This window comes from Sminthopsis crassicaudata, chromosome 1 (assembly GCF_048593235.1).
Source record: "Sminthopsis crassicaudata isolate SCR6 chromosome 1, ASM4859323v1, whole genome shotgun sequence".
Classification (NCBI taxonomy): domain Eukaryota; kingdom Metazoa; phylum Chordata; class Mammalia; order Dasyuromorphia; family Dasyuridae; genus Sminthopsis; species Sminthopsis crassicaudata.
In genome coordinates this window covers 604,945,608-604,966,295 of record NC_133617.1, presented here as the reverse complement: position 1 = coordinate 604,966,295, position 20,688 = coordinate 604,945,608, and the positions used below count along the sequence as shown (strand labels likewise).

Sequence of the window (20,688 nt, the reverse complement as noted above, 5' to 3'; positions counted from 1 at the left end):
GTTGGTTGCCCAGTTGGGCCAAGGACAAAGTGGTATAAACAGATAGCTATGAACCAAAGCCCTCACGCAATGCCAATCCAGCAAGACATTATTCAGCTCAGAGTAATGTTTGTGCAGTGGCTATAAATGGGTTCCTCATCTTTAAATGGGCCATTCAGCCACCACCTGAATTTCTATCCTGAACTCAGTGGCTTAGCCAGGAAACAAATAGCATAAGTTTTCTTCACAATAACATATTATTCTATCCCAAGCAATGAAAGCAGTGGATGGTAAAGGAATGAATCTTGAATCTACATTTAGAGAACCAAGATTCAACACCTGGTTCAGTTACTATTTGGGTGACACTGACCACATCACTTACCTCTGAAATTATCTCTCATTAACACTGTTATCTATATGGTACATACATTTATTTTTTTGGATGCTGCCTTCCTCATTAAGCTATGAGTTTTTTGTGTGTATTTCTTTTTATCCCCAACTCTAGGCACAGTACCCAGAAAAAAAATTAATAGGTGCTTAATAAATTCATGTTGACTGATTTTCCCTCTCTAGGTCTGTTTAAGTCTCTATCAATTGACTATTAGATTAGACTATGTGATTCTTATATACTCTTCTAGCTCTAAATCCTATGATTTACCCTGTCATCTCATCCTCACCCCCAGAAATAGTCAAGTACATTAAAGCCTTCCTGGTTGTCTTTGGGATCCTGGCCCTAATCTCAGTTTTGAGAATCCACAGCTTTTTGGAAACTTACAGACTAAGCCTTTGCTCATTGTCAGAGCCACCAGAAGTCCTTTCTTTTTAGTGGAATAGTGCCCAAAATTACAAGAGAAAGACAGAGAAGGAAAAGGAAAAGAGAGAGAGAGAGAGAGAGATGGAGACAGAGAGAAATAGCAAACTATTGAAAAAATAGGAGAAAAAAATTAATCTTCTCTTCCCCCTGAAGAATTGTATAGACAATAGTTTTTTGCAATAGAAAAGGGGAATGAGCAAGAGTTCTTAGCCAATACCAACCTTTTACTATGCACCAGACAATTGTTAAGCACTGGAGCTATAAAGAAAAGGAAAGACAATTTTCACTCTCAAGAAACTCACAATCTAAAGGGGAAAGCAGCACATATATGACCAGGTAAGTGGATAAAAGGTAACCTCAAAGGAAGGCATTAGCAGGAAGGAGGTGAGGAACTGGGAAATCATTCTTAGAGAAGGTAGAATGTGAGTCTTGAAGGAAGCTGGGGAAACTAAGAAATTGAAATGAGGAGAAGAAATTGAAAGGAAGAGGGACAATCAGTTCAAAGGCCTGGAGACAGGAGATGGTACGTCCCAAACAAAGATTATCGCATAGCCCAGGATTATAATCATGTGAAAGGGAATAAAATGTAAGAAGACTAGAAAGTTAGTAAATGGGGATCTGGTGCATGTGCAGATTCCCATCAACTTGCTAAAATGGCATTTCCACATGGAGTGCATGAAGGAACTGAATCTGGGAGAATCGTGATGTCTGGAGCATGCATGGATATCCTATAATTAGTTCTGGTTGTCCTATCATGTGGTTAAGAGGAACTTTTTTTCATTGACTGTAAAACTGGAACTTTTTGTGTCTTCAAAAGAGCCTAAAAATATCTGGTCTTTTCTTTGCTGTATTTTCATCTGGGAAAAATATGATTCCTTCACTTATGACAATCCAGTGAGACTATGTTGTAATAGGCCTTCTTCCCTACAACCAAAGGCCATATGGCCCCAGAGAAATAGGATCCATTAGGGTTTTAGTTCATTCTTTTCCATTCTACTTGAGGAGTTTCAAATCTTGGGAGTTTCAAAGATCTGGAGCATGAGCAAAGATTTGGCAGTCTATTACCCTGTGATACAGAAATCTTCTGAAATTATCTTGGGATTCTAGCCTAGCTGAAAACAGCAGCAATGTTGTCTTTGCACATGAACCTGGTGGGGCAGATGTTATATAGAAACTAAGTTAAATTTGAAGCTTAATCCTTCCCCAACATTATGAATAGGGTTTATGCCTTCTAGGTTTTGGGGGAAATGTTTTTATTCTGGTTCTGTCTTTGGAGCAAATGTTATTTTGTCAAAGCTATCCAATGTTAGGTAGTTAAAAGAAACTGGAGAACTAATCACTGGACTTTAAAAATGAGCAGTGCACAGCTAATGAAAGGTCAAGCCAATGGCAGAGAAAAGAAATATTCACTATCTTAGGGTACCTGAGAACCATGATGGAGAGATTGCTTCTCAGAGAAAGAGAGATCAAGAGGAAATGACCAGGTTATATAAAGAATTAAGTGTCAAAAAGAAGTCTACATTTCATACTCAATATACACTAATATAGAGCCATTGAGTTTAATGAATAGAGAAGTGAATAGTTAAAATTTTGCTCTAATAAAATTATGTTGGCAGTTGAATGGAGAATGGATTGAAATCAAGAGAAAGGTGAGGAAAGTAGATCAATTAGAAGACTATTGCTATAAGTTAGATAAAATGATATTTCATTATATTCATATAACATAACTTATGCAGCCATTCTCCAACTGATGAATATCCACTCAATTTTCAGTTCCTTGTTACTACAAACATTTTTGCACATGTGAGTCCTTTCCCCTTTTTTATGCTATCTTTGGGTACAGACCCAGCAATGGCACTGCAGGGTCAAAGGGTATGCACAGCTTCATAGCTCAATGGGCATAGTTCCAAATTGTTCTCCAGAATGATTGGATCAATTCACAACTCCAGCAAGAATTCATTAATGCCCCAGTTTTCCCATATCCCCTTCAATATTTATCATTATCTTTTCCTATCATTTTAGCCAATCTAAGAGATATGAAATTCAACCTTACTGATTCTTTTAGTTCTGTTACAATTTTAGCTCCTTGTCATGTCAAGAAAGTCAGATGCATTCCTATTACAGATAATGAACTCAGGATCCAGAAAGAGAAAATTACTTTCCCATTTGTCTTTGTATAATTGTTGGGGGAGAAAAATAGGAAGTTTATCAGAACTTAAATCTCTCACCAAATGATTTCCTTGAAGTCCATTTTATGTAATAAGAGATAGTAAGAGACAAAAAGTTATCTAAAACAAATTATAAATATGAGCTTACATGTTGTTACCCTTTTGTGAATAACCTCCCAAGGGGATGAAACAAGGTATGTATGAGGTATGTTTGGGATGCCTTACACACTTTGGGAGGTAGCCAGGTGGTGCAGTGAATAGAGCACTCACCTGCATTCAGGAAGATCTGAGTTCAAATATAGCCTAAATTGCTGGACTTGCTTAGATTAAGTCTGGTCCAAAGTATACATGTAAAGAAACTAAGAAATCATTAAGGAAAGTTGGGGTTGGCAAAAACTGACATTTCGCGCATGCATCAAGAGTCAGATAGTATAATTTAATCTTTGAGCACCATCTTGTTGCCTTATAAAATTTAACAGCCAGGTTTAGAGGCTCAATCCACAAAATACCTGGTGGAATACTTGAGGCAGCTAAAACCTACATTGCCACCTGGTGGCAAAACAAGACATAACAGTCTGAGTTGAGAGCCCATTTCCTAATGTTTTTCTTTAGGTGTCAAAGGAAAGTAGTGTATTTCATTAGCAAAACAGGCTGTTTTGTCATCACTGAGCACAGCTGACTATTTTCCTGCCTCATATCCTGATACTGCTACAGCATCCTCCCTAATCAATCTCAATTGACCATGCCCTGGATGAATAAAGCTATTTTTGGTACTGCTGATAGTAAGCAATGCTCTTCTTCCCCAACTAGAATTGAGATTGAATAAGTTCCGATGATGATAAATAGAGTTATAGGGTAGTCTAGAAACTATCCCTTGATAGGAGGTAGTGTTAATCCCAGAACAACAAATGAAAAGATAGGGAGTAAAGAGGGGAGGAAATGACATTTTGACAGTAAGTAACATGGAAGGAAGTTGATTGACATGTGGTACATTTGAAAGTCTTAGAACCTAGAATGTCTAGCTATCCCTAAACTTTCTTTTTTTAATTAAAGCTTTTTATTTTTAAAACATATACATGGATAATTTTTCAATAATGATCCTTGGAAATTTTTCCCTCCTTCCCCCATTCCCTCCACTACATGGCAAGTAATCCAATATATGTTAAAAATGTTAAAATATATGTTAAATTCAATATATGTATACATATTTATACAATTATCTTGCTGCACAAGAAAAATCAGATCAAAAAGGGAAAAAGTGAGAAAGAAAACAATAACAAAAAGAGTAAAAATGCAATTTTGTGATCCACACTCAGTTCCCACAATCCACTCTCTGGGGGTAGATGGCTCTCTTTATCACAAGATCATTAGAACTTATCCCTAGAATTTCAAACATACCACATCTACTTATCATTGTTGTGGCTTACTTCCTAGACGTTTTCTAGCTCACACATCCCTAGAAGTATTGTCTTCCCCTATTAAAATGTTAGCTCTTTCAGCTTCACAGAAACATGGGAAGACATAGAATTTGTCACAGAATGAAGCAATAAAAACTAGGAAAACAATTTGTATGATAACAACAACCTTATAAAAATCAACAATTCTGAAAAATTTAAGAACTCTGATCAAAGCAATGACCAGTCAGGATTCCAGAGGACCAATGGTGAAGAATGCTACCTACCTACTAGTAGAGAAATTATAGCTTAAATATGCAGAATTAGAAATATGATAAGATATACATTTTTTGATATGACCAATGTATTGTTTTGCTTGACTATGTATAATTGTTACAAGGATTTTGCTTTTCTTTTGGGGTAAGAGGGAGAGAAAATCAATGTTAGCTTTAAAAATTAATTTTAAAAAGAATATAAACTCCAGAAAGGCAGGGACAATCTCTTTTGTATTTGTATTCTCATCATTCAACATAGTGCCTGTTACATGGCAGGTACTTAAATAATATCTGTTTGTTTTGAATTTTATGACCAAAAAGAACATTTCCATGCACATATCAGAAGACAAAAAGATTCTACATGAAATTATGAAATTCCATTTCAAACTACTTGTTTTTAAAAAGCTTAGATAAATTCTACACATGACTTTCTTTTTAAAAAATATATCTAGTATTTTATTTTTCCCCACTTACATGAAAAAAAACAACAATTTTTAACATTTGGTTTTTAAATTTTGAGTTCCAGATTCTTTCCCTTCTTCCTTTTTCATATTTACTCACACCCATTAAGAATGCAAGCAATTTAATATAGGTTATATTGCAAATGCAAAATATTTATATATTATTTTCAAAATTCTCTTGCTTGTCTATATACTCATAGGAATTTCATTGTTCTCTTCTGTCCACTTCTTAAAAGATTTTGATGGCCCTCTTTTTTTTTAAATATTATTATTGCTAACCACTGCCCCATTAAAAAAGAGAAGAAGATTCTTGTAATAAATAATCATCTTCTGTGTCTGAGATCCATCACCTGTTAAGTAGCATGTTTTAGTAATTGTCTTCTGAAGACATGGTTAATCACTACATTGATCAGAACTCAAGTTGTTTTTCTTTATCTCCTTATTTCCCCCCTCTTCCCTTCTCAGGGATTTATCCTTCTCAGAATTCTCTGAAATTCTTTCATTTTTTAGGGTATAATAATATTCCATTAGATTCATATTCCATAATTTTTCAGCAATTTGCTAATTATATAAAAAGTGATATAAGACCCCTAACCCTCTTCTTAGATTCTAATTCTTCTCTTAGGCCTTATCGTACTTTTGCCTCCACCATCAGTAAGTTTCTTTCCAACTATTCTTTCCCTCTTAACTTCTTCTCCCTCAGTAACCCTGTTGTTTCCTTCTTGAATATGAATTTCTGTACCAAATAGTGTATGTCTGTGTGTATGTATTTGTGTATGTTCAACCCTCATCTGTTCATTTCCAATAAGAGAGGTTATCTGATGCTCACACACCTCCATGTCTTCATCCATGTTTGTATAGTATTCTCATGCACCCCATCTGTGAAAAATAGTAAGTTATATACCCCCTTGACTTGCCTTTTTAAAAATAGCATTTTATTTTTCTAAATACAAAGATAGTTTTCAACATTCACCTCTGTAAAACTTTGTTTTCCAAATTTTTCTTCCTTCTTCCCCCCAAGGCAACAAGCAATCCAATATAGGTTAAACACATGTAATTATTCTAAACATATTTCCATATTCTTCATGCTATGCAAGAAAAATCAGATCAAAAGGGAAAAACCCATTGAATTAAATTAACAATTTAAATTAAATTAAAAATTAAACTTACATTAAATTTAAATTAATTAATTAAACAATTTAAAAAAATAACAAAAGGGTAAAAATATTACGCTTTGATCCACAGTCAGTTTCCATAGTTCTTTCACTGGGTGCAAATAGTATTTTCCATCAGAAGGCCATTGGAACTGCCTTGAATTATGGCATTGTTGAGAAGAGCCAAGTACATCGCATTGATCATCACATAATCTTGTTGTTACTGTGTACAATGTTCTCTTCGTTCTCCCTTCACTTAGCATTAGTTCATGTATTCATTTGCCTTTCTATGATAAAATATTTTTTGTTGTTTTGTTCCTTCTTTTTTCCTTCTTTAAACCCTCAGAAGTTAACCAATTCACATACACCCAGAACTTCTTGTTGTTTTTGTTGTTTAACTCCCTCAATACCCTATGAAAACATTAAATTCTAAAAGGACACTAGCTTCTTCTCTCCCATTAGAATACTACAACTATATCATCATATAACTCTAATTGCTCAAATAAATTTATCTTTCTAGATTTTTCTGAACTGTTGTATTTGTATTTCAGAGTACCTACTTGTCTCTGGTATTTTCATTAGAAATGTTTTTAACTTATTCCATTAAAATCTTTTTTTCTTATATAAAATTATATTATAAATATATTTTCAGAATAAGTTTTTTGTTTAATAAAAATTATAGGTAGCATTTATATAATGCTTGAAGATTTGCAAAGAACTCTATATATGCCATCTTATTTAATCTTTACAACAACACTAACAGGTAGGTGTATTTTACAAATGAGGAAGTTGAGGCATTTATTTCAGTAATTAAGTGACTCTCCCAGGGTCACACAGAGAGTAAGTATCAAAAGTAGGATTTAAAGACAAGTCTTCTTGACTCCAAGTCCAATGCACTAACCACTCACTGTTCCACCTACCTAATTGTAGATCTAGGTCTTTTGTCTTTTGGAATGTTTTATTCTTACATTTCTTCTCATTTATTATAGAATTTACCAGGACTTGTGTGATCTTGATTATAGTTCCTTATATTTGAAAGGTTTCTTTCTAGATGCTTGTGTGCATTTATTGTTTCTTAGATTTTGGCTATGACATTCCTGGGACTTTTCCTGTTGGGATTCCTTTCAAGAGATTATCAATGGATTCTTTCAATTTTTATTTTACTCTCTTATTTTCTAACAGATTTGGACCATTTTCATTAGCGAATTCTTGAAATATAATAACCATTACCTTTTCAATATCATGATTTTTAGGAAGTCAAATGATTTTTAAATTATCTCCTCTTGGCCTCTTTTCCAAATCAGTATTTATATCTTTTTTCTATTTTCTTCTAATTTTTTTTCAATCTTTTGATATTGTTTTAATATTCTTGCTCCCTGCATTTGTTAAGAAAGCAAAACCAGATCTGAATTAGCTCAGAAGAAATGTGAGATGTGCAAAGTTAGAGAATCCACCCCAGAAGTTCACATGGCTCTGTGCCTGACCCGTGGGAGAGTATTCTAAGCTTGAGTTGGTATGATCAGCACAGTCAGACACACTGTAACTCAGCTGTAACATAGTGATGTCATTTTGGTCCTCTTCAAGAGCAAAGGACAACCACCATAAACCCTTTGTATTCACTTGTCTGTATAAACATTGTAACTCCTGTACCTAACAGCGTCTTGAATCTGCAAGCACTTAATACTTAGTGAATGTCAATTAGAGATTTTCTAGCCCGATGCCTTTGTGTTTAATTATAGTGGAGGAAAAAACAATGAGAAAAAATGACTTGTTTAGGATCACAGTGCTGGATAGTGTCCATCTCAAAACTGGAGCCTCAGGTTCTCAGCTTCAATCCTGACATTTTTTCCATTACACCAGCTTTCCTTCTAAACATGTATTTTAGGGAAAAAACAGACCCAAAAACTGTGTCTAGCATGTTTGCAGAGTAATGCTGGTGGTGGTGGTGGATATCTGTGGATTTCCTATGGAAAAAAGGAAACCTTGTCTCAAACTGGTCTATTTAAATGCAACCCAGATGCAAAAGAAATCCAACCTTTTCCATTGCTACTTTTCCATGCCATGAAATCATCATTATACAGGATTTTCCCAGGAAGGGATTTTAGAAGATGTAATAAAAACAGCTGCTGAGTCAAAGAGAAGTGTCTCATCCAAAGACAACATTGATCCATCCCCAAATTTACAGCAATGTTCATTTCATTACCTAGGATCATGGTGTCCTAGAGTTGGAAAGAAACCCAGAGATCACCTGGTCTAATTTGAGTTAGAGTTCCCACTAAGATCCACAACAAACAATTATTGGTTATCCAGCCTCCCTTTGAATATTTCCAGTGATGAAGAACTCGCTCCTTCCTTAATCCTTTAATAGTTCCAGGATCTTGTAGATTTAGACATATCACTATTATTTTAACTTATTTATATATCCTATATTATTTATATGTAATATAAAATAATAAAAACATAACAAATATAATCCAATATTAAATTATTGTGTGTTTGATTATACATTATATAATAATATATTTATGTATTTAGGTACATTATTATTCTGGTACATTAGTACATTATGATAAAGGCACAGCTTGTATACCAAATACCTGGTCTTTTCATCCTCTGCAACTATTGGCCATGACCTCCTATAAATTTTCCAGAAGGGCTTTACTCAGCATGCTTCCTCTAGATCTCTTTGTAGAGGTTCACATTTTTTTTTATTATCACTACATGACTAGTGCACTTATACTCATACACTCTAATAATATTCTTCTTTTTTTTGTCGCCACTTACTCTTAATAGTTCTTTGTTGGTAGTTAGTAGTATACTCCAGGCCACTCTCCTTTACTATATCTCTCTCTACTATTGCCCTTTAAACAACTAACAACATTTACTGTGATATTCTTTGCTTGATAGCCATATGAAGAATATTGGTGTCAGAAGTAGATATTTGTTCCAGAGAAGAGCCACAAGGAATCCAAATGGAAAAGGGAATTCTTACAAATGAGAAAGTTTGAAATGACATTATTCTGATTTCATCAACCTCTAAAACATTGCAAAACCTCCTAGACAAGTTTCATAAGTTTTGTTTTGTTTTTACAGAAGCATGAATTAACTGTAATTATCTATATAGCAAAAAACAATGAATGACAAATGACTTTTGTCTTAGTTATGATATGAAGTGGTATCCATAGAATTAGTCCACCAGTTCATATAACTTGGGATAGACTCTATGGATGTAAAGTGAACTGGGCCCAGAGTTAAATTTAGTAAAAGGAAAAGAGAGAGCTACCTTACTCTTGGGAATTTGAACGTACTTTCTAGCTCAAATCAAATTAATTAACATTTGTAAACTTTGCAAGTTTTTACTATTATTATCCTACTTCATTATTAAATTACTTCATTAAAATACATTTCTCTGCAAATTTTATCTGTGAGCATTTAAATAAATATTTCCCCATGGGATGATGTGCTTGCTTTTTAGAAGAAAATGCAAGTTAAATATTTCTGACTGTAATGTATCCTCTTTTCAAAGTTTCCCCATGATTCCTAGGGTATTCAGGGAAAGTTCCCTAATCCAATATATTCAAGTGTCCATATATGCATATATGCACCTATGTACCAGCTATCCTCTCTCATGATTCATATCAGACTTTTGGGAAATGGAAAGAAGGATGAACTGAGGTAGGTTCATTGGGGGAAAATCCCCCACTGAATTTGGAATTAGGAAACTCTACTTACAGACGTGTGATCTTTCAGATGCTCCATTTAAGAAGGATGCTCAGGGCAACCATCTCTTCATTTCTCACTTAACTCTTTTTCTGGACTTCATCATGATCTTGAGAAATCTTTGAAATGCACACCTCCTTTGTACCTCCTGCCTCTGAAGCTCTTATCCTCTGATTGGAGAGGATGGAGGGTGGACATTGGAGAGGAGCTCCTCCTATATACTACATTTAAGGAAAATGCCCCAGACAGCCAAGTTATCATTTCCTATTTTATTGCAGGACTTCATCATGCCTCACCCCAAATCCACATTGGATTTTTTCTTTTTATGGAATGGAATGGAAATCCTTAGAGGTAATAATAGTTGTTTACCTTTCTTTGTATCCCTAGTATTTAGCACAGTAGACTAAAAGTGTTTATTGATCAAATAACTGGATGACGTAGCAAGACTTACCTTTTCTAGATTTTAATTTTCTAATGTAGAAAATTCAGACTATGAACTTGGATTAAATTCATTTTTTTCACCAGACTACCATCTAGATTCCTCCATGATAGCCCAGAAAACTCTACATACTAGAAGATTACTTCAGCCCTGGAATTCCCACCTTTTCTGCCTTTGTGGCTCCTTCTGATTAGACAGCTCCTCCAAGTACCTGCATTTAAGGAGGAGACCCTGGCTAGCCATTTCTTCATTTTTCACCAGGCTGCAATTCAGCCTCTCCCATCAGTATTCCTTTTATATATTATTTTCTCTAATTAGAATGTAAGGTCCTTGAGGATAAGAATGTTTCTTTTTGCTTCTATTTTTATTCCCAATGGTTAGGACAGTGCCTAGTTCACAGCAGGCATTTAATAAATACTCATTGATTTGTGTTATCTAAGTGAACTCTAAGATCACTTTGAACTCTAAGATTCTACAATTATATATTTTTTTCAATAAATAGAGGCAGATATGCTGGTGACCTTGTGCAGCATATAGCTGTAAGGACTTTATAATCAGAGAATATGAACTTTGAATTCTGGCTTTAACACTTATGATCCTAAGCAATTTAGTTTATAATTCTGGCCTCAGTTTCCATACTTAAAAAATAGAGAAACTAATATTTGTAGTAACTCATATGGCTCTATGTGAAAAGGGTCTTGTAAATCTTAGAGTGCCTTCTAAATAAGAGCTATTATCTTGATTATCACCTAGTACCATTAGTTTCAGAAATTTAAAGTCTGATACTTAAAAGATAAGTTTCTCAAACATACCAATATTTTGGGAAGTAAGGGAGTAATGGAGGAAAACTGTCAAATGTGATGTACCAGGTATAAAAATCATCTGTCAAAATGCAAATCAGCCAAGAAGTGTAGCCAAAATGAGGCTTTTTTAACCTGAGGAGGGAGAACAAGGAGCCACTTTATACTCCAGCCAACAGAAGCACTTTGACTGGTTTCATGTATGAGAAGAGCCAGCTTCTCTAGCTCATTTTTATAAAGCCCAGGACTATTCAACTGCACCATTTGCTCCTAACTGCTCCTGAGTTCCCTGATACTTCTTGGAGAGAAATGGCCCATAATGGACTTGGAATCTTCATCCTCATCATTATTTTACTCATTGATCAAAGCCAGCCTGCCAAACTTAAAGCCAGAAAACACAGCAAACGTAGAGTGAAAGGTAACCGTTTTCCTTCATGCATTAAGAAGTTTGGGAAATAAAAGTGCTGGAAGGGAACTTAGAACATAGAACATAAACATGCCACTGCTGATATTCTTTTCTAAAGTTTCTCCCAGTTTTAACATTCTATGCTCTAAGGTCCCTTCCAACTCTGAGATTTGGGTGTTGTTTCTTTTTTTAAAGAAATATCTTAAGGGGGAAAATTATCAAAGACTCAAGGCAAGGGCAAGGATCAAAATTTCTCTCTATTTCTTTCTATAATTCTCTAATCTTTAGGGAATTCCTAAGTAAAGATAACTCTTATGTTTTCTTGTCAATTTTCTTTCATTAACAATTAGCTCCAGAATTGAACATATTACGAATATGTACGAAAACAGAGAAAAAAGAATAGAATCAGTATCCACATGTGACACCAAATAAATGTGTTAAGAAGTCAAATCATTTACACTTTTTTATAATTATAAAGGTCCTTTCCCCAATTCCCTATATTTATAAATACTAATTTGGGCTTCAGTCTTTAGAAGCTAAGCTTTTTTCTGGGCAATTTAATATTTGCCAGTGTATTTTCTTCAAGTCCAATTCTAACAAGAAGAATTCTAGAAAGAAGGAGGCTAGAGAGAAAGGAAAGAAAAGAATGAATGTAGAGAGAAATAGATGATGTGGCAAGTTTATATAACCACCATTTTGTCTATGTCAAAGAATATGCAAAATGGTGACTGCTGCTAATGTCTGAAGCCAGACAATGAGGAAGAATAGGAGTGTTTATGTGCATTTGTTAGTCATAGCTCTTTGTGTGACTAAAGTAGATATTTTTTTGGCCCCTAACTTAAAATGGGCCCATCTCAAGGTTCAGTCTCTATACCCAAAATGATTTTTTTGCAACCTCTCAACATTAGACTAAAGAAATTGAGACTTCTAAGTGGGAGTTCTTTGGGATAGGACCCATAGTCATCTGATACAGAGAAGGCTTTGTGGGAAGCCTGAGTGGTGAAAAATAGCCACGTTCAAGACTCAGCTCTGGGAAACAGGTCACTAGGGCTTTAACTATATACTTTACACCACATGAATCCCAGACCATAGAATAACAGAGTTGGATGGGATACAACACATAAAGAGAGATTAGAGTAGAAAGAGCATTTCAGTGGGAGAAAGTAGACCTTGCTTCAAGCTCTGGCTCTGCCAATTTTTTTTAGCTGTGTGATCTTGAAGGCAAATTGCTTCTCCTCTCTGATCCTCAGATTTCTGACTGGTAAATGAAGTTTGGAATAAAGCTTCTCTGAGGTTGCCTCCAGTTCTAACATTCTCTAAGAGTATATCAGAATTGGAAGAATAATTATTGGAGTTAAAAGGGACCTTAGATTATATAACATAGATTGTTAAATATGGGCACAAACTTAGAACTGGAATGTTAGAGGAAGAAGGGATATTTTGGAGCATTTAGTTTAACTATATCATTTTACAAATGGAAAATTTAATGTCTAGAGAGATGAAGGAACTTGCCCAAGGTACCCAGCGAATTTCATTCTAAAGCTTAGCTTTGTCCCTAATTTGGCTGATACCCTGTTTGATATTCTTTGCATCACACTAGGCTGTCTCTATTGGTTCAAATCCCTGACAGTTCTAATGTAATGGGAATAGCAGTCGATTTGGAGCCAAAAAACCTAGATTCCAATTTCAGTTTATGCAATACTCAACAAATTCCTTCATCCCTCTAGGACTCAGTTTCCTTATCTCTAAAATGGAGGTAAAAAATTACTTTCCATTTCTCTAGTACTTTATAGTTTGTAAAGTACTTCCCTTGTGATAAAACCGTGAGTACAACAATTATTATTCTCCTTTTACAAATAGATAAACTGATATTCAAATAGGGAAAGTGACTTAGCTGAAGTTACTTATCTAACTTAAGATAACCAAACTAGCAATCCTGAGTCCAAGTTCATGGGTCTTTTTTTTTTCATAATTTTATTTTTAACAATAAAAACTATTACAACAAAATTAAACAGTACCCATGAGCCTTACTGAAAAGTCTAAAAAACATTGAAGAAGAGAGAGATCTATTACTGGTATAATGGATGTATACTTAGGCCTGGAGTCAGGAAGACCTGAGTTCAAATCCAGCCTCAGACACTTCCTAGCTTGTGTGACTCTGGGCAAGTCACTTATCCATGCCTGCCTTAGTTTCCTCATCTATTAATGAATAGGAGTGGGGAATGGCAAACCACTCCAGGATCTTTGGCAAGAAATCTCCCCCACCCCACAAAAAAAGGATCACAAAAAGTCAGGCACAATTGAAATGACTAAATAACAACAAAAATTACAGGGATTAGGTCTACAACCTTTTCCACCAATGAGTGTTAAACAATAGAGCTAAGAAATATTTATTTCATATTTCATAGATCTAAATCACAATTCTAGAAGGGATTTTAGAGATCTTCCAGTCTAATGCCTTCATTTTACATATAGAAAACTCAAGCCAAAAGGAGGTAAGAGTCTTGTTTATAGTGACAAGCCTGGGATTTCAAGTTCTCCAATTCTAAATTCAGAAGGCTTTCTGCTATGTCACATGATTTCCGAAATGCTGTACTCTGTAATATTTGTACTTTTTCCTTACATAATTGTGCAGAACTTTGTAATCCGGCCTCAATGTTATAAACCAAAAGTACTCAGTAAATTCCAATGCCTCCTTGTTCCCTCTAGAATCAAAAATAAGCTCCTTTATAACTTTTAAAGTCCTTGCAATGTATCCCCAAACTATCAATCCAGGGCAGTTGGACTTCATTTCCCCTTCATGCAGCCAAACTGATGTTCTCTCAGTTCTTTATACATGGCACATCCCCATGACTAGAAAACCCTGCATCTCTTCTCTGCCTCAGTCACTGTCTTCCTTCAAGATGTACCTCAAGCAGAACATTCCAAGTGAAAAATTTGCCAATCCCCCCACTAGTGTCTTCCCTTTGTTTTTACTTTATTTTATTTTATTTTATTTTTATTTTTCTGAGGCTGGGGTTAAGTGACTTGCCCAGGGTCACACAGCTAGGAAGTGTTAAGTGTCTGAGATCAGATTTGAACTTGGGTCCTCCTGAATTCAGGGCTAGTGCTCTATCCACTGTGCCACCTAGCTGTCCCTACTACTTTGTTTTTATATTGTTATTCTTTTTTTTTTTTTTTTTTTTACTTATGGCATATATACCTATACATCTATATTTTTATATTCATATTATATGTATATACATAAATATGTACTATAATTTAAGTTATACATAAAATATAATGAATATATGTAATGCATGTGTCTACAAAATGTACTATAATTTGTTAATCTTTAAAATATAATGAATCTATGTAATGTATTGTCTATATATACTCATATATGTGTGTCTATACATATACATATTCGTCCTTGTTGTCTTCCCTGTAATACTATAATTTCTTAGCCAGTAAGTATTGTTTCATTCAATGTATTTGTATCCCCAGTGCCTACAGGTACAAAAGGAGACAGCAAGGGAGATAGAGTACTGGACTTGGAGATGGAAAAACCTGAATTCAAATCTGGCCTCAGACACAGTTAGAGTATCACTCTAGTCAAGTCACTTAACTTCTTTCTGATTAAGTTTTCTTTTTTTTTTCACCTGTAAAACAGAGAATAATAATAACACAACTCCCAAAGTTCTAAGGAAAAAGTAAAATGATATTTGTGAAGCACTTTGCAAATTTTAAAGCTCTAAATAAATTCTAGCTATTAAACACTTGCCAATTGATTGACAGTATTTCCTATTTGAATTGTCCAGGAAAGATAGTTTGGAACTAGATTGTGAAGGCTTTAAAAATTTAACAAAGAAGTTTATTTTTTATTTTAGAGGGAACAAAGAAGCACTGGAATTTATTGAGTAAGGTAGAGTATTTTTGGCTTACAATATTGAGGCCAGATTACAAAGTTCTACATAAAACTGTAAGGGAAAGAGTACAATTGCTTATTTCAAAGTGTTATTGCAATGAAAGCAATTCATTAATTTTAAATCACCACAGACATGCAAGTAAATAGTATCATTGTTGCAGGGTCACACTTGTGGCTAAGATATAGGTTGTCCCAACTGAACTTTGAATTCTCTGACAATCAGGATAGTACCTTATTTAAACTCTGTTGGGTCCTCAGTATACAGCAAAATATTATGTACACAGTTGGGGGCTTAATAATTATTATAATGTATATAGTCCTATTCCAAAACCTGCTACAGGCCATGAATAATTAATTCAATGAAGGATGTTATACCCCAACATTAATTATACAAAATAATAACAATAATAGAACTGAGCTGAATAGTGTCTTAATAGGCAATATGATGTGGTGCAAAAAAACAAAAACAAAAACATTGTATTTAATCAGAGAATTTCTTTTGAATTCTAATTCTATGTAACTTTGTGCAAAAAACTTCATTTCTCTGGACCTCATTTCTCTAAAAAAAAGATTGGACTAAATGATCTTTATCATTGTTTCTAGCTCTAAATCATATAATCTAAGGATTACAAAACAAGCTCCATTTGCTCTTCATAATCACTCCATTAAGTACATAATGAGAATTTTATTTCTTTTTACAAAGAAACTAAGGATATTAGAGAAGAAAGTAACACAACAACTCTATGAGGTAGATATTTTTATTCCCATTTTAAAGAAGAGAAAACTGAGTCACAGTGAGGGAAAGTGACTGCCCAAAATGTCAGAGTATCATCCCATGTAAGTTCTTGAAAGAAACTTTATCAAGATCATTTGCTTGTGGGTCATATAGATCAAAGTATTTTCCTTTGTGACTGCCTACTGGCATCTTTGTTCAGCAAAACTACTTTTCAATATTCTTGTTTTGTTGTCTTATGTCTTTGTCATGTGCACAAAAGAAAAGGACGGTGACTTAAAAACACAGGTGGAGAAGCTCTGGAGAGAAGTAAATGCCTTGAAGGAAATGCAAGCCCTGCAGACAGGTAAGAATGAATATCATGGGTGTCTTGTTGCTGAAAGGTACAAGACGTCACTGAAGATCTGGGACCAAAACGACCCAGAATGTTGGAGCTGGAGAGGACCTTAGAAACCATCAAGTCTTCTTTTTCTTAATTATATACCCAGTGTTTAGCACAGTGTCTGGCCCACTGTATTCATTCAGTTTAATCAACTTAAGTGACTGACCACAGATGACAAAACTAAAACATAAGCTATAGTATATATATATATATATATATATATATATATATATATATATATATATATATATATATATATATATATATATATATAGTTTTTTAATTTATTTAAACTATATTTTAGCTAATAAGCTATAAGTTTATATAAATAAAAGCTAAACTTTTATAGATAGCTATAGCTACAGCTAAAAAAGATAAGAAGTAACTGCAAAAAAAGGAGGCAGCTAGATGGCACAGTGGATAGAGCCCTGGCCGTGGAGTTAGGAGGACATGAGTTCAAATCCAGCTTCAGACCCTTAACACTTACTAACTGTGTGACCCTGGGCAAGTCAATTGACCTCACAAAAAAAGAAAGAAATTGTAGGAGGTAAGTCACATGGATAATAAGGAGAAAAACCTAGGTTCAAACTCACATCTTCTGATTTCAAATCTGATGATTTTTTCAACGTACCGCAGTAAATGAGAAGAAGAGTCTTCAAAAGCTGAATTGCTAAAAAATATCCTCATCATTCAAAACCAAGAAGAAATAAATCTTTAAAAACAAACAGAGATGGTTCACACATAATGGGAATGAAATAAACAATTGTATGGCTTCTACTATATGCTAAGCACTGATTACACCTTACAATTATTACATCATCTGATCTTCACAGCAATCCTATAAGGTAGGAATTATTATTACACCCATTTTACAGTTGAGGAAACTGAGGTTAAGTCACATGCACAAGGTCACACAACTGGTAAGTGTCTAAGGTCACATTTGACCTTGTCTTCTTAAGCTCAGGCTTAGGGTTCCATCCACTGCACCACCAGCTTCCTTTGCTTGTGCCAGCACAGCACTTTGTGGTTTACAAATTGCAGCATTGTCAGGGAAGAAATATTATAATCATTTTCTAGAAGAGAAAATTGAGGCTAAGGGAGGGGACCTGCCTTATTCAAGAGCATATAGCTATTGTCAGATCTGGCATTCAAACTTAATTCTTATAACTCCACATGCCTATCTCTTTCCATTGCTCCTGCCCAAAGATCCCTGGTCATAGACAAGCCTGAGTTTCTTTGATATTTTACAGTAGTGAATTACCTACAAATTAAGAATCAGCTTTTTCTCAACATCAAGGTCTGGCTTCTGGCTTCAGCCCAATGGCTCAGTCATTGAACGTTATTCTTAGGTAGTTGAGACCCCTTCTTTGTTTATAATACATTATCACATCCATTCTTATGCCAAATGAAAGTATTATTAGAGATAATAATAGAGAAAATTATGAGAAATAATAAATATTAGTAAATAAAATAATAAACAATTATTAACAGATAATAGAAAAAGAACATGAGACAAATGAATCCTGGAAAATGAAGGTGGCTTAGCTCACAATTAATTAGAATTATTGGAACTGGAGCCTTCAAGTCCTGACTCCTAGTTGAACATCCTGTTCACCATAGTAGTTGATTATTTGATGTATTCAGATTGATTTTTTTTAAGGAATAGATATAAAATTCAAAATTATGAAATAATTTAACTCATTTAGTGAAAAAAATTAACCTACTATGAATATGGTGGCAGAGAAATTATCTAAGTTCTTAAAGGTTATTATCATGAAGACCTTAGCAAAATGAAAAAGCTGGAACATGAGCCTGGCACAATACACTATGTTTTTCATCCAAGAAGTGAAAGAATGAAAAACATTTAATACTTTCTGTGACTAAGGCACTGTGAAGTATTGAAGATATAAGTATAAAAGTAGGACAATCTTTTTTCCTCAATAGCATTTTATTTTTCCAAATAAAGATAGTTTTCCACGTTCATTTTTGTAAGTCTTCATGTTCCAAATTGTTCTCCCTCTCTTCCTTACCAAGACAGCAAGCAATCTAATATAGGTTAAATATGTATAATCCTTTTAAACATATTTCCAAAGTTAAGAACTTTTTTTGGAATAGATTCTTAACTTAGGGTCCATGAACTTATGTTAAAATATATTTTGCTAATTATATTCAACATAATTGACTTCTATTGTGATTTTATTTTATGTATTTAAAATCATACTCTCTTCACAGTCTGCCTCCGAGGTATGAAAGTACATAAAAAATGCTACCTGGCATCTGATGTCTCCAAGCACTTCCATGAGGCAAATGAGGACTGTATTTCCAAAGGCGGAACCCTGGTCATTCCCAGGAACAGCGATGAAACTAATGCTCTGAGAGACTATGGGAAAAAGAGTCTACCGGGAGTTAATGATTTTTGGCTGGGGATTAACGACATGGTCAATGAAGGCAAATTTGTTGATGTCAATGGTATTGCCATTACCTTCCTCAACTGGGATCGTGCACAGCCCAATGGTGGGAAGAGGGAAAACTGTGCCTTGTTTTCCCAGGCAGCTCAAGGAAAGTGGAGTGACGAGTCCTGCCGGAGCAGCAAGAGATACATATGTGAATTTGTCATTCCCTAGAAGGGTTCCTCTGGAACAAAAAGCTTCCAGGCAGAATGTGATATTGACCCTTCCCACTGGTAGATGCTGCTCAACCATAAGATTCAAAAAGGCAAGAATGGAAATCCGGACAGCCATATGTTATTAGAACAAAATGGTTAGTCTGTCCAATTGACCACATGTCATCTTCATGAATTTTCTATCCTGCAATATACACATTATTAAAAATCTTCCCACTGGGACTCACCTTGTCAAATATTTCAGCCACTGGCTGGTGGGGTAGCAGTGGGGGAAACAAGTTTGAACTCAAAACTATTATACATATTGTTATTTAATTAAAGAATGCTTCGCATTAAGGTTTCTGAAATTTGCCAGTCTCTAGCAGAGTTTGATCAGACTTCTTGAGCCATGCCATGACAATTTGAGAGTTAAGATTTCTAATTATTAAGAGTGAAGAACATATGACGAACCAAATGGTTTTGAAAGTTTAAGAGAGCTATCTAGAAATTATAGATTCTGATGAAATTATGGAAAGAATTGGTAGACCTGAGTTTGAATTGTCCGGTTAGTACTTAAGCACTTTGTGACTATGTTGAAGTCACATTATCCCCTTTAGCCTCAGTTCTCTCACTAGTAAGGCTTGTACTATCTACCTCATAAGGTGAGGTTTTGTTGCCTTAAAACAGTCTTGAAATTAAAATTGATGTATTTTTTTAATTCAGAAAGTCTAGCAGAAAAAATACTATCTAGTCCAATCCCTCCTTTTATAGAAGAATCTGAGATTCAGAGAAGGACTTATGCAAAGAGCTTGGGTTTGAATTATCCTCTCTTGATTCCAAGTTCAGTGACTTTTCCCCTGTATTCCAAATGTAGATAATTTCAAGCTATTAACTATTAAGTTACTGAAAAACTACAATATCTTTATTCCTAAATAAAAAATTGAAATTATAGCGATAAGTTGCCAAAATTTATCAGTTTAGTGTTCATGATCTCACCTCTCAGAGCCTCAGTTTCCTTATTTATAATACAAGAATATTTCTATTTGTACCCTCAACTTCACAGGAGGGCAGAGGCTGGAAGACCATGAGAACCTCCATGTCAGTTATTATTCTCTTAAGTAGCAATTTTAAGTATTTAAGCAAGTATTTTAAGCTTGACAAAACATTTTCTTCATTACAATTTTGGGATTATAAAGAACACAAATATTGCTATCAGTTTTAAGGTGAGGAAACTGAAATCAAAAAGAAAAAGTGATTTACCCAATTAAATGATGATATTAATACTGAAACTTAGAACCTCTGACTTCAAATTCAGTGATATTTTTGCTTCCCTGGTATTTCTCAATAAGAAGTTGAAGGTGGGGCAGCTAGGTGGGGCAGTGGATAGAGCACCAGCCCTCAAGTCGGGAGGACTTGAGTTCAAATCTGATTTAGACACTTAAAACACTTCCTAA

General features: G+C 34.5%; 1 protein-coding gene across 2 annotated transcripts; it reads left to right on the top strand.

Annotated features, from left to right (window-relative positions):
- The first annotated feature begins 1,026 nt into the window (after positions 1 to 1,026).
- Positions 1,027 to 19,463, top strand: CLEC3A (C-type lectin domain family 3 member A). 2 transcript variants are annotated; one of them, XM_074288389.1, is made up of 5 exons: positions 1,027 to 1,129; positions 10,244 to 10,316; positions 10,491 to 11,622; positions 16,513 to 16,596; positions 18,865 to 19,463. In XM_074288389.1, the coding sequence occupies exons 3-5, from the start codon at positions 11,514 to 11,516 to the stop codon at positions 19,254 to 19,256; spliced, it is 585 nt and encodes a 194-aa protein (XP_074144490.1). In that variant the 5' UTR covers positions 1,027 to 1,129; positions 10,244 to 10,316; positions 10,491 to 11,513; the 3' UTR covers positions 19,257 to 19,463. The 2 variants fall into 2 exon arrangements, with proteins under 2 accessions (XP_074144490.1, XP_074144500.1); XM_074288399.1 differs by lacking the exon at positions 10,491 to 11,622 and having other exon boundaries at positions 1,031 to 1,129.
- Positions 19,464 to 20,688: the final 1,225 nt, after the last annotated feature.